The sequence below is a fragment of the Hevea brasiliensis genome, chromosome 14 (assembly GCF_030052815.1).
Source record: "Hevea brasiliensis isolate MT/VB/25A 57/8 chromosome 14, ASM3005281v1, whole genome shotgun sequence".
In the NCBI taxonomy this organism is placed as follows: domain Eukaryota; kingdom Viridiplantae; phylum Streptophyta; class Magnoliopsida; order Malpighiales; family Euphorbiaceae; genus Hevea; species Hevea brasiliensis.
In genome coordinates this window covers 70,919,159-70,934,429 of record NC_079506.1, presented here as the reverse complement: position 1 = coordinate 70,934,429, position 15,271 = coordinate 70,919,159, and the positions used below count along the sequence as shown (strand labels likewise).

The 15,271-nt window shown below is 31.1% G+C and overlaps 1 protein-coding gene across 1 annotated transcript; it reads left to right on the top strand.

Annotated features, from left to right (window-relative positions):
- The first annotated feature begins 3,968 nt into the window (after positions 1-3,968).
- LOC131172981 (uncharacterized) lies at positions 3,969-4,437 on the top strand. The gene is made up of 2 exons (XM_058134616.1): positions 3,969-3,972; positions 4,067-4,437. The coding sequence occupies exons 1-2, from the start codon at positions 3,969-3,971 to the stop codon at positions 4,435-4,437; spliced, it is 375 nt and encodes a 124-aa protein (XP_057990599.1).
- Positions 4,438-15,271: the final 10,834 nt, after the last annotated feature.

Below are 15,271 nucleotides of genomic sequence, written 5' to 3'. Positions count from 1 at the left end.
CAATTTATCAAAGCATAATAAATCACATTTTTCTTAAGCATGAAAACTTCACAAGAGTTCTAAGTTCATAAGAGCCATTTATTAGAATAACATTGCAAATGAGAAATCATACTTCATAAATCACAATTCACAAAGCATTAGTGTTGCCAACATCAACACACAGTTCAGGCCATGACACAAAATTTCACGATCAGTGCCGTGTTGTACACCACGACAAAGCAATCTCAACCTCACTAACCGTTATTAATGAGGGAAGGGCTAGCTAGCTAATGAGTACTCATATAGTCTTACCCCACTAACCGTTATTAATGGGAGACATAATCAATATCAATTACCAACCCCAAGTAGCCGTTACTACTGGGGAGTTCCGAAAGGGACTGTCATGCTAACTGTGGTTTCAAAACAGTTTCCAAAAATTTTCCATTCAACAATCACATTTATAAACCAATAAACACATTTAAATTCATCATAATATCCAAATAAAGGTAGCAACACCTAAATTTCTTAAATGCAAGAGAAAAACCATATTTCAGTCAAAGTAAACTTGTTCAAAGCAAACTCATTCAATTTAACACATTCCAAGCAATTTACAAATTTAAAAACGAAGAAAATGTTAGTTGTGCACAAACCTTCAATGCTCTCCTTTATTGTTACCTACTTCTCCTTGTCCGTTCCAACTTCTTTTTCTACTGAAAATACACAAATAGAATACCTCAATACCAATCTCAATTGCTGCCAAGAACTCATTATATGCATGTCTAATGCATCCCAAGTTAGCTTTGAAAATTTTAGAATATTTTGGTTTTGGGACAGCTTGGTGCCCCAATCTTTGAACCCAATTTTTACCTAGTTTCGATCATAATTTGGTGAGGTGTTCTTCATGAAAATTGTTTATTTAGGTCTTAACTTTATTTTCCTTTTTGAATCGCCTAATTCGGAGCTGTGTAGCTCAAGTTATGCCCAAACACCATTACTGTTCACGTCACTGTTAATGCTGCAGATTTTGTTCTGGCATATTTATCGATCCAACTTCGTTCAGCAATTTGACCAAGTTAACTCCATAATTTGGTCTAATATTCTTCACATGAAATGTTCTACTATGTCTTAGGTTTCCATCGCTTTAAGAATCGCCTAAATCGGAGTTTTCTAGAGAGAGTTATAGCCTTGCAAAGTTTACTGTTAATTTGGTCAATTTTAGGTGCCCAGATTCTGGCAGATTCGGTGACCCAAATTCGTTTCACAATTTGAACGAATTAAGTTCATAATTTGGCCTAACATTCTTCATATGAAATATTCTACTATGTCTTAGGTTTCCATCAGTTCAAGAATCGCCTAAATCGGAGTTTTCTAGAGAGAGTTATAGCCATTGAAACTTTACTGCTCATATGGAAATTCTGCAGTTTTGCAGATTCAATAACTCAACTTTGCTCAATAATTTGATTGGGTTAATGGAATAATTTGGGTTTGTGTTCTTCATGAAAGTTTTAGGTCTATATCTCATCTAACTAATGGTAAAATTTCAGGTCATTTTGACCTGCCTAGCTCGAGTTATGACCCAAACACGATTACTGTTCATGTGTACTGTTCATACTGCAGTTTTTCAAGTTTGATCAGTTTGTTCACTAGGTTTTGGTCACTTTTTGGGCATGCTTCCTAAATGAAAATTGTGTCATTTAGAGCCTATTTTCAGTCCCAATTGGTCCCATATCAATTGGACTTGTAAAATTTCATTTTTGATCCCTCAAAGTTGACTTTTGGTCATGCTTCATACCCAATCCGAATTTGGCTTTGATTTAAATACTTCTAACACACTTAATTAGGTCACAAATGGCCATTTCTTTCCTTAAACTATGTCAAAGACATCATTTAGCACTTCTTCACATTTTTTATCTCTAAACCCTAATGTTCAAAACCCTAATTTTTCTCCCATTTGGCCAAAACCCTAATTTAGGTTCCATATAAGTTTTCTTTCATTTTCTTATGAAATTTCATCATAAAGTAACTTCATTCCAAGCTTATATAACTAATCTAACATGAAAAGAAAATTACCTCTTGTTGATTTCTTTCCAACTTCACTTTTCTTCCAATTCTTGTTCTCCTTGCTTTTAATCTCTCAATCAAAGATCTCTTTGATGTTTTCTTTTAGTGGGCTATGGAATTTATGAAGGGAATTTAAGGGAATTAAAACTTGGGAGGGGAAATCAATGAGGGGAAGAAGTGGAAGAAGAAGAGAAAAAGAGAGAGAGAGAGGAAGAGAGAGAAGAGGGTGGTGGCCTCTTATGAAAAAAAAGAAATGAAGAAGACATTTGTCTTCTTATATATATATATATATATATATATATATATATATATATCCCCAAAATTAGCTTATTAAAATTATAAATTTTAATTGTGTCATAAGGATAATTAAACTTAAATTTTTATTCCCTTTTATTTTTTTTTACATTTACACTTAATTTTTCCTTTTAATTAAATAATTAAATTTAACTATCAAAAGCCCATAAGTCTTTCATTTTAATTTTGTCATAATGGAAATGAAAGTTTAAGTTTTCATTTCTTAAATTTTCTCTTACATATTTTTACTTGAATTTTTCTTCAATTTTTACCCCATAATTCAATTCATTAATTTCATTTAATTTAATTGACGTTTTGGTCAAAAGTTAACTCTTGAGGTGAATTGACCAAAATGCCACTCATCGGGTCATAATCCTTCTTTTTATAATACCCGATGAGTCCTTAGCTTTTTTGTTCACTAGAATTTTTATTGTGTCTATCTCAATCAATTTTTTATTTATTTTTGGTCCTCAAGGTGTCTTTGAATAGTATTAGTTACGGACCAAAAATTGTACTATTCATAACTCGGAGGTTCGGGGTGTTACATTAGATGGATCAAAATTATTATCTAATTATTTACAAAAAAATTGAATAAAATACTTATTACACTTACTATGCACTTAATTATAATGTAAGAGATAAAGTTAATAAAAATTAAATTTTATATTATTTTTTATTTTATGTTAACATATTAATTATATTGTATTAGTCGGCAATTTATCAATCTTATGTCTAATATATATAATTAAATATTATATTTAGAATGAGAATATATATATGTATATGAAATTATAATGAATTTATTTTATATAATTAAATTTAATAAATTTTGGTAATTTAATGATCTTCATGTCTAAATTTAAATTTTATATAATTCTACTTAATTTATTAAAAAAATACTAATTCATTTTCTATGGGTTCATATTTTGAAATAAAAAATATAATTTTTGTTTTCAGCGATTATTTTTTTTGTTAAGCTCCACCACCGAGTGAAATGAATCATGAATATATATATATATATATATATATATATATATATACACACACACACACTTAAGTTAGCAATTCTAATTCATTGATTTAGGGAACTGGCTGGATTATAAGGCCTTTCTTGTCTCGAGATGTCAATTTTAATTTCAATTCAATTTTGATTTATCTAATTTTAATTAAATCTAAAAATTGATTTTTTTTAGAGAAGAAAAAATTGATTTTAACTCGAAATTAGTTCGACCAAATCCTTCTAGTCCGGCTCAAAGTCGATTTAAGTTAAACCGATTTTAGTTCATTTTGAATTCAAGCTAAATTGGTTCGATTTTAAATCTAAACCGGACCGGCCATGTCCATCGAAAACCTTCCATGTACATAATTTTCCGTTGAACTTTTAAACTCATGCGTTACTCCTCTCTCTCTCTCTCTCTCCGCATACCAATATAAACCTTAGCCTTTTTAAATCTTTGACTTATGATTCTTGTTTTTGTCACCTTTCTTTCTCCAAAACTTTCAATATGTATGGAAGCTCACAGTTTTTTTAGCATGCTGAATTAGGTCTCCACCACCTCAACCCAGATGAAGTCTCAATCCACTTCCTCTTCTTCCTCCTCCTCCTCCTCCTCCGCCTCATCATCATCATCATCATGGGTACATACAAAACCCACTAACAGCACTCCCATTTCTGACTTCAGCGATCTTTCTCTTGAAGAGACTTCTTTATCATCGTCCTTCTATTTTCTAGATGCACAATTATCCTTATCATCCCTCTTTTCTTCATCATCATTTGAGCTTAATTCCCTGCTAGCAGAAACCGATGAAAAAGATGACATGTATAAGAAAGAAGAGATTCATCATTTGAAGAATTTATCATCTGGGAAGCCATTAACAAGAGGAAGATTATTTCCCCCACCAATTTCTTGCTTAAAAATATTTAAGACAGGGAGGCCTTACACATACCTTTCATTCAATGAAGAAGATGATAGCTTTGTCCTTGAGGAGATACGAATCCCTAACAGTGACATCTTTCGTGCTAGTAGAGAAGATGGGAGGTTGAGGCTGTTCTTTGATCATTCAGGGAAAGAAGAAGAAGAAGAAGAAGAAGAAGAGAATTAATAATATGAAGTTGAATGGTTAAAATGTACGGAATTTTCTTGAGCAAATTTGTTTGTTTGTGTGTGTCTGTGTGTGCGTGTCTTGAGAGACTTTGCTTCTTTCTGTTTGCCTTGCATGATGTCGTTACCAAGAAAGAATGGCAACTTAATGTTTTCCTTTTACATAGAATCTCCCTTTCATTAAGTTAGCTCTAAAAAAAAGCTTCTTCATTCCATGTCCCATTATTGTCATCACAAAGAGGATGGAAGTGTTAAAAATAGACAAAGAAAAAATAAAAGTTTGATGGTGGGAAGAAAATTAAAAATTAATTACATTAACTCGCACAAAAATAGTATCACAAAAAAATTATATCATTTTATTTTTCGATTATATATATATATATATATATATATATGGAGAGGAAAGTTGATTCTAAATCTCTTAAATTCAACATATATATAGCTACAACTCCGCTATACTTATTGTTACAAAAATTATATAAATTTTAATCAATAAAGAATAAATCATATTTATAATTAGACTAAACCTTTAAATTAGTTATTAGTTGCTCTAAATACTTTTTATGAATATTAATTTTTTTTATGTGATTTTAATATTATTTATTAAATAATTATTGAATTACATAAATGGTTAGTCTAATAATTCAATTCCTTTATTACTAAAATTATAATTTAAGAGAAACTCTAATCTCTTTATATTTTCAATTTTTTCAATGTAAAAAAAAAAAAAATCATACAATATAATAAAATTTGGATATGACCGTTAAGAAACAATTAGTTAGCAATAACTATAACTCAATTTCTTATTTTTTTTTTTTTAATTTTGTACAAATGATATAAGCTGAAATTATATATAGAGACACACCATATGCCAACAAAGATTAATGATGATGAGATGAGAGAGTGCAATAAATAAGGTTAGAAACTTAAACACTAACTCTTTAATTGTAAAGGAGGAAGCTATTAAATGCAACCAACATTTGTATGGTAGGCCATTTAGAACTTAACGAACCGTGAAAACTTCATATGGTTGAGTTTGGCAGGGTAATGCATGACATCACGTGGCCTTTCAATGGCACTCTCTTTGTTGACTGTGCCGGTGAACGTAAATTATGCAGCTATTTGTTTTTTTTTTTTTTTTTTTTGAGAATTATGCAGCTCTTGCTTTTGGAGAAATTATATTATGTAGGATTAATATATATGGAATAGTAAATAACTATAAATTGATTAAGTAAGTCAAAAAATTAGTTATAATTTAATAAAAAAATAGGTTTTAAAATATGAATAACTAAATTTTGTGAAATCCACTAATATTTATTTACTATTCTATAATTAATTTTCCATGTCATATGTACAGATTTACTTTAAATAATGAAGTTATCTTAGTTATTGCTGATACTTTCTTTCGTACTATTATTGAGCTATAGATTTTTTTTCGTTTAAATGCAGTTAATTGAATAAATTACAAATATTATGTGTTTATAGTCTTAAGGTCAAAGAGTGTCTATGATTATACCAAATAATTAATTTAATTCTTTAATTAGAATCTTAAGATTTTTAATGTTCGCATAATTTATTTTAATTTTATTGCTATTGGTGCCGTTGCTGGGGATTGATACTTTAATATCAAGATAGTTAATTTTACTAGTAATCTAAATTTTTTTTTTCTTTTGAATTTTATTCTTATGTATTTTTATCTTATTTTTCTTGTGAGATACTTCATGATGTTTTATCAACCAGTACTCTGCAAGTTTTGTTCAACGACACTAGGAATCGTTATATATTGTTTGAGGAAGATTCAATGAAATGGTAGAGTAATTTACAAATTATAATCTTCCAAATCATATTTTTATTCTTAGTTTCTACAGTAGTTTGAATGAAGTGACAAGAAGTTTGATAGATAATGGAGCTTGGGCAACTGGTAGTCATGAGGATGCAATTTACTTACAAAATGATATGATAGATTTTGGCTACCATTGACTTTGGGTCCTTCACTACAGGGATGGAGTCATCTCTCAGCCTATTGTTATAGACCATTCAATTGAGCATCAGGAAAAGAAGAGTTCAAGACGAGAAGAGTTCAAGACTCGAAGAGATAATTGCTCAATTGGAAGAAGCAATGAAAAAAAATATATATTTTGTGTGGGAGGATAATGAAAATCAAAAGATGAAACAAAGTTGGGATAATGAGGGCACTTCATGGGAATTTAAGCATCAGTTGGAAGAGAAGAATTTGAGATTTAAAGAGGTGTTTACTTAATTTGTAATTTTTGATAACCAATCTAGAGTGGAGAATGAGACTTTTGATAGTCCAGTGGTGCATAATGAGGTGCTACTCTATGATGATGACTCAAATACTTAATGTTCGGAGAAAGAGAAAGTTTCATGGGAATTTGAACCTACAGAAGAGATAGAGCCTAAAGTGGAAGAGCAATATTCCTATGAAGTTGAGTTATCAAGAGAATTCCCACATGAATATGAGCACCAATAGAGTTGATGGGTGAGGAAAAATATAAGACCATCAATTTAAGCTCATTGATGGCACTATTAAATACACTTCCTGAGGATCCTTATTTCCAATGATACCACCTTCACCGCACTATGTCTTTGTTGAGCTAAAAGAAAAATTAAAGTACTCTTCCATGCAAATCATTCCAAGCTAAGTGTTTTTCATGCTAGGTCCATAGTATTTAGTTTAATTAATTTTGTTGTTTTTGGTTATTTTGAGTGCTTTAGTTAGTAGTTTTTTTTTTTATTCATATATATATATATATATGGTTAATAGCAATTTTGTTAATTTTATTGCTCTTAGTTTAATTTTAGTGTTTTCACATTGTTCTAGATAAAAAAAGGTCATGAATTGTTAAAGTCAAGTTAAGGCAATCATTTGGGAGCATTTTAGTGCACAAAATTTATGCCTAGCCATGAATGGAGAGGTATTCCACCCCCAGGCCATGAAACTTCTGCATAATTTGGAGAAAAATTAAAGAATTAAAGAGCAAAGTGGAGGCACACCCCCAGGGTCTGAAAATTCCAAAACTGAGTTTTTCTCTTTGTAACGATTTGGACATGTGGGGAGAAAGGAGGGGAGCATAAAAAATGACTAGACCTACATTTTTATCAACCATTCTCATCCATTCTTGACTCTTAAGCTCCCAAACACACTAAAAGTTCTATCTTTGAGCTGGAACAAGGCTTTAGAGAGGAGAAATTTTGAGAAGATTGGAGCAAGTGTTCTTCACAGGTCTTCAAACTTCTTAGAGTTTTTTTTTTTCTACTCTTTCCTTTTCTTTAATTTTTGTTTAGTAACCCATTTGTTATTGTTATGATTGAATACAATTTTCTTAAGTTTGTGTTGATTTTTAATAATATGAATAGCTAAATCTTTTAGCTAGAGATTTTGATGTAGCTCGACCTAAGTAATTTTATCAATTTTGATATTTTCTCTATTTTAATGATTAATTATTATTCTTGTTTTTAATGCTTTTGGATGTTAGGAATAATGATTGAATGATCCTTGATTCATGATTTGGCTGAGAAATAGATTGTGAATCTTGCTTGAATAACCATTAACATAGATTTTTAGCAAAGAGTGAAAATTAAGGCTAAATGCTATCGGGTAATTTTTGATAACTTGGGGTTTAATGCTTTGGTTAACTAAATATCTCGTATTGGGAAATTTGGGTTGTTTTTGTTAATTGAGGCTTAATATTACCCAGGAAGGACTATTAAGCATGTTTGTGTTATTGCCCTTGCTAGGATAGTTAAATTGATTATATGACAAAATTGAGTATAATTGCATAATGGGTCAAGTGAAATCAAAATCCTCTAATCTTGTTTTCATTGTTTTTAATATTAATCCTTGTTGCATTTGCTACCTAATTTCCAATTAAAAGTCAATTTTAGTTTTATTCAGTTAATCTTTGCTTATAATTCACTTTTAATTTCTTTTAATCTTAAAATAATTGATAAATGTCTAGATATTGATAAAATTGATATAAATTTTGGTAATTAGAGATAATTCATGTGCAAATGATATCTTATTCATCACTGTATCACTTGTGTGATTCCGTGCACTTTTAGTCGCGTAATTACTATTTTAGTTAAATTGATAAAGATCAAAACCTGTTTCTTATTAACTAAAATTTAATTTTATTAGAAATACTTTAAAATTATTTATAAATTTTAAATATATTAAACTAATATAAAGGGAATATATTTTTAAAATGCTTGATGAAAAGATTTTGTTTTAATATACTAAATTAATCTAAAAATACTTCTAACCATTAAAAAAGAAATTATTATTAAATTATATGTTTCATGGTCCCTTCCTCTAAAATATCAAAAGAAATCCAGCTTCTTTAATCTATTACTATGAGTCAAAACAATACAAACAATATAATATCACTCAATTCTTCCATCAATAATCACTTATCTCTGTATTATCCATTTTGCATGTGTATCCATGTGAAAATATTAATTCACCCAATGTATCTTTCTTAAATTCTTCATTTGGATTGAGGGAAATTAAAGAAGATAAATGAAAGGCAATTTTAATTTCTCTAACTTTTTTTTGTTTAGACATTAAATAAAGGACAAAAAATGGAGAATAGATGAAAATTTTCATTTCCTAAATCCTCTTAATTTACCCAAAATATTTCCTTCAAATTGAAGTGAAATGGAGAGAAATGGAAACAAATGTGGAAATAAAAGCATTATTTGTATTAAAATTATTTAAAAGCCCTCATACTTCAAGAAAAATGTAACATCCTTGAATATTGGAAGAGTTTGTATAGTTATGTAGCATAAATTGAATATATATTTATATGTGTGTGTGTGTGTAAAATAAAAGGAAAACCTATTATCAAGTGAAGGAATCAAAATTTTCAAGTGAATAAATTAAGAATTCTTAGAAATGGAGGGACTAAGCAAGGAGTTTTTCCATCCCATCAATAGTAGATTGACAAGTGTTTAAATCTCTACCAAGTAAAAAATAAAAAACAAAAAGAAAAAGAAAAATCCAAGTGTTTTATTGTGGTAAAATGATTAGTTAAACTTTAGAAACATCTCTAAATGCAAACCATACAGCTGTGGTGTTGCATGATATTGATTCTTTCGAAGAGCCTTTTCCAATAGGAGTGATTGAAGAGAGATCAAATCTTCTATCTCAAAAGGAAGCTAGTACTAAGCCCCTGATCATGTGAAAGGTACTACGCTTCACAAATGCAACAAAGTGAAGTTTAAAGCTAAACCCTCTAGTAAAGGGTTCAAATCCTAATAAAGGATGTTATGAGAGACATTTCTAAGAATTTGAGAATAGTTTTAAAGGTTGAAGGAGGTAGGTTCGAACAAAATGCCCTCTTCATCATTGAGGATGATGAGATTGATATTACTAATGGTAATGGGGAGGGCCTTAGAGGTTTTGATCGAGTTTCTTCCTTCCTCTATTTGTTTATGTTTATGAATTGTAATTGTTTGGTATGGAATTGCCAGGGGGCAATTAGCAATAGATTTCATAGAGTAGTTAAGAAGTTTGTGATGAAATACAAGAATTTTTTTTTTTTTTTGGCTATTATTAATACAAACACAAGCAGTACCCAGGTTGTAGAAGTATTGCTAGGCTAGGTTTCGATTTCTTACATCAAGTGGAGGTTAAGGGATTCTTATGAGGGTTTTGGTTATTGTGGCATTGCAATTGGAAAGTTGATGTGATTCTTAATAACTCTTAATTCATTCATATGGAGGAGTGGATGGCATGGATAATTTGATTTGGTTCACTATTGTGTATGGGAGTCCCAATTCCAGGATAAGGAATTTACTTTAGCCTAAGGTGGGTAGGATTATGGAGAATTATTGTGTTCCTTAGTGTGTTGCTGATGATTTTAATGCTTTGCTAAGCTCTAATGAGAAAAGAGGTGGCAACACTCGTAATGATGGTGTGTTGGTTGAATTTCAAAACTAGTTTGATCATACTAGGCTAGTGGACATAGGTTATGAAGGTCCTCATTTCATTTGGAGAAGAGGAACGCTGCTTGAAAGGCTTGATAGGGCTTTGTGCAATATTGAGTGGATATCTAAATTCAACTCAATTAAAGTTTTACATTTAATGAGAGTAAAGTCGAACCATAGACATATTTTAATTTCCATGTGTTTAGATAAAGGTAGAAGGCCGGTGAGCAATTCTTTTAAGTTTTTAGTTACTTGGCAGCAATGGTGACTTCTTTAACTTCCTTCAATCGAATTGGATAGTGGGGGGGAAATATAGTGAGGTCCCTATCTGAACTCACTTCTAAACTATCAATTAACATAAGTAATTGGATGTCATTCATAGGAAGTTGGAAATTAGGAAAAATGCCTTTTTTGAAGAATTTGGAGTCCGAGTTACTTAAACAATATGAAGAGATATGGGAAGAATTATTCTAGCTGAAGAATCAAGATTGAAATGGTTAACCTATGGGGATAGAAATTCCATACACTTCCACACTTTGGCCCTTGGCGAATAAAGGAGGAATAAGGTTATGGTCCTTCAAAATGATGATGGTTTGCGGTGTGCGAATCAAACCATGTTGAGAAATAAAATTGTTGATTGTCTCTCAATGCTCTACTCTAAGGATAGAATAAATTTTGAGAACTGTTCTTTTCCTAATATGTTTAACACAATTTCACAAGAGGAAACATATGTTATGGGAAGAGATATTGATGATCAAGAAATTAAGGTTGCTCTTTTTTAGATGGAGCCCCCTAAAGGCCCCAAGCAATGATTGTTTCAACTCTTCTTTCAAAAAATTGGCTTGTGATGGGGTTGGATGTTAGCAAGGCAGTTAAGGGAATGTTTGATAAGGAGTTTAATTAGGAGGATTTTAATCAAATGATTATTGTCCTTATTCCTAAAATGGATAAACCATCCAAGATATCCTAGTTTAGGTCAATTAGCCTTTATAACACTCTGTACAAAGTGCTTTCAAAAGCAATTGCCAATAAATTAAAGCCAATCATGGGGAAATTAATTGGGTAGCCTCAGGCTAGTTTTGTTCCTGCACCACATAATGAAAAATATTGTTATTACTCAGGAGATCATTCACTCTACGCAAATTGAAAGGCAAGAGAAGAAAGGGATGGCAATAAAAGTTGATCTCTAAAAAGCCTATGACTAGCTGGGTAAGGTTTTTATTAAAAGAACTCTAATGGTAAATGGCATTCCTTAGAGAATTATTGGTATTATCATAAGATGTGTGGAACATACTTTTATGAGCATTCTCTAAAATAGGGAAACTTCAGCTACCTCCTCCCCTTCAAGGGGCAGTCAGACAAGGGGATCCCTTGTCTCCATACATTTTTGCATGGTATATGTCAAGCAATGGATGGAAAATTTTGGAAGCTTATTAGAATTTCCAAAGGAGGGCCAAGCATCTCTCATATCTTTTTAGTTAATGACCTCCTTTTATCTATGAAGGCTTCAATCTCTCAAATGGATGTTATGCTTAAGGTACATTTTGATTTTTCTAAATCCTCAGGTCAGTGAGCATTTATAAAACTGTTATGTTATGTTCAAAGAATGTTAGAGTGCAAGAAGCTGAGGCTATTAGTAGGCATAGTGGATTTGAACTTACTATGGATTTTGGGTGATACTTAAGTGTCCCCTTATTGCATGGAAGAGTTGGGTGTAGCACCTATAGTTTTATCTTGGATAAAGTCAGGAATAAGCTCTCGAAATGGAGGCTAGGGCTTTGACTTATTATACTCACTAAGTTGGTGTTATTAGCCATCCCTATTTATGTGCTTCAAACAAGATCTCTACCCATTTGATATGTAGAGCTATTAAGAGGCATTGTAGAAAGTTCATTTGGGTAGGTAACTCTAAGAATATAGGTATCTCTATGTTCAAATGGAGTATGGTTTGCCAACCTAAAGAATGTGGTGGTTTGGGAATAAGGGATATTGGAAAATTTAATGAAGCTTTCATGACGAAATTGGCCTAGGGATTTCTAACTCAAATAGGCAAACTGTGGGTTCAAGTCATTAGAGTTAAATACTATTTGGAGGATGTTTTAATTCCCTAGAGGTTTAGAAATAACAATTCTTCTTAGCTCTAGAAAGGAAACTTTAAAGTTTGGTATGCTATGCTGTGAGTGATCAAATAAAGCTTAGGATATGGTGTTTTAGTTTGCTTTTGGAGGGATATTTGGGTTCAAGATTACAAGCGATTTCTTAATTATTCTTTCATTCCCATTTTCAAGTAGAAGTCTTAATGAGTTGTGAAGGATTCTGTGCATGCTAATGGTAATTGGAATTGGGGTATGTTCAGCCATCTTCTCCCTTCGAAGGTTCTTTATAAAATTACAGAGATGTTGCCTCCTTCTAATCTCGACTCAACTGTTTCTATTTATTTAGGAGTGTCTAGGCATGGTAATTTTTCAGTTAAAATGATGTACTTTGCATTAACTGAGAATAACTGGCTACAAAATGAAAGAAAGTGGAGTTGTGTTTCGAATTGGCAAGGGCCTGAGAGGGTGCATGCTTTCCTTTGGTTAGTTGTTCAACAAAGACTTCTCACCAATTCTAAAAGGAAGTGCAACCATTTAATTCAAGGGGATGGTTGCCCTATGTGTGTGTTTTTATTTTGAATCAATTATGCATATCCTAAAAGATTGCTTAATTGCAGCAGATGCATGGAATGCGATAGTTCCTACTTCTCTAGCTCCTCATTTTTTGATGAGAACAATTTTGACTCATGGATTGATGTGAATATTAAGAAGTCAGAAGTGTTAGTGGAGCAGCTCCTTGGCAATTGCCCTTTAGAGTGTCTTATTGGTTTATTTAGAAATGGGGCAATAATTCAATGTTTGAGGTGGAAAGCAATAGGTCGAGAGATTACAAACTAGTCATTCCAAATTTATGTAAAGAATTTGTGTATGCTTCCTCTTACATGGATCTCAATGTTGAGGCTTATCGTCAAAGGGAAAGAGTGTGGCTAAGCTAGATTCCTCCGACGACTAGGTGGTGTAAACTTAACACTGATAGGTCTTTTAGTTCACCTTCTTGTCTTGCTTTTATAGGTGGGGTTATTAGAGATTGTGTGGGATCTTGGCTTGGGGGCTTTGCCACCAATTTGGGATTTTGCTCTATTGTATCTACTAAGCTTTAGGCATTCCTTATTAGTCTTTGTTATACTTGGGATAAGGGGTTTAGGTATCTTTGTGCTAAAGCTGATAGCTCCACTATTGTCTTCTTAATTAGCGAGAACGTTAAAGTTAATTCTTTTGCTACTCTAATCCATAGTATTAAGATCTTTTGCATAGAGACTGGAGAGTTAAGGTTAAGTATATCTATGACTGTGTTTACAGCTTGCTCGGGCAATTTACTCCCTCTAGGCACTCACCTGTACGAGGATCCTCTTCTAGGAATAAGTTCTCTCTTGCTTCATGATATCTGTGGGGTATCCTACCTTAGAATGTATTTGATGTAAGCTCTCTGTCTCTTCCTCCCCTCCCAGCCCCCCCAAAAAAAAAAAAACATTTAAAAAATATTTACATATTAGTTAATTTAGAAACTGTAGAAAATATTTACATATGAGTCTGTAGGATTTGTATCATTTACTATTGTATAAGGATTTTGAATGTGACAAGAAAAAAGGTTTTTCCTCTTTCTTTTAAGAGAAATTGTATTTGTCTTATATTTTACTAATCTATTTGAACAAAAAAAAAAAAAAAATCTTTCTCTTCTTTTCTCTTCATTTCCCTTATTCAATTTATCTTAATTTTCTTTGCATAATTAAGGATGAAAAAAAGGGAAAGTGATTTGGGAGGGAAATGAAGGAGTTTGGTGTTCTTTTGATCTCATGAATCAACACAGCACAAGTGATGGTTTAACAGTTAATATTCTGCAAGAAACTTTTCAAAAGTTAAAGGAAAAGAAAAGAAGAGAGTTGGAATCAAAAGAAATCCATATTACATGACCATATAAAAAATAAAAAGAAGAAGAAAAAGAAGAAGAAGCACGCAGCTTCCATGGATTAAGGGAGTTGCTTAAAAATAAGAGTTAAAATAAAATTATGAATAAAAAAAAATCAAAATGAAATTAAAAAAAAAATTGTGCAAGCAGAACCTAAGATCCGTAGTTAGAGAGAAATTATGAGCTTCATAGTTATGGGAACTTAGACCTTAATCTTTGGAAAAGTAAGTAAATAATACAAAATTGCTTTCAAAAGTACATAGAAAGTGGGTAAGGTAATGTGGGGATGTTGGTGGGAATAAAGAGCAAAAGGAGGAGAGAGAAGTGAAATTGAGAGGAGGAAGGAATTATGGAGTTAAAATTACATCATATTATAAGGAGTATTATTAGATATTTGTTTCATTTGTTTTGCCAAAAATAGTTTGTATATAAAAAATATTTTCTATGAAAATTGTTTTCTAAGAAAATTATTTTTCATGAAAATATTTTTCATTATTTAGTCACAATGTTAAATTCATTTTATGTGATTATGTCATAATTGTATTCACATTTTAAAAGATTGTAAAAATTTTTAAAATGACTTTTTTAAAAGAAAATTATTTTTTCAAAAATAATTTTATTTTTCATTTTACCGAGAAAATAATTTTTCCAAAACAAACTCAGCGTTGAAAATTAAAAATGAAGATGACTTCGTAGGCCAAAAAGTGGACCATATGGTGTTTTTGAGTCGCGAAGTTTTTCGTTATGAACATGGACATATTATATTTTGAGTTTCAAAGATGCCCAGGGCTACGTATAAATTACGGTAAAAGACTATAGCAGCTAGGTAAAAAAAATATCAAACCGCGTAAAATTTATATTCTCTTTATTTTTTTTTTATTGCT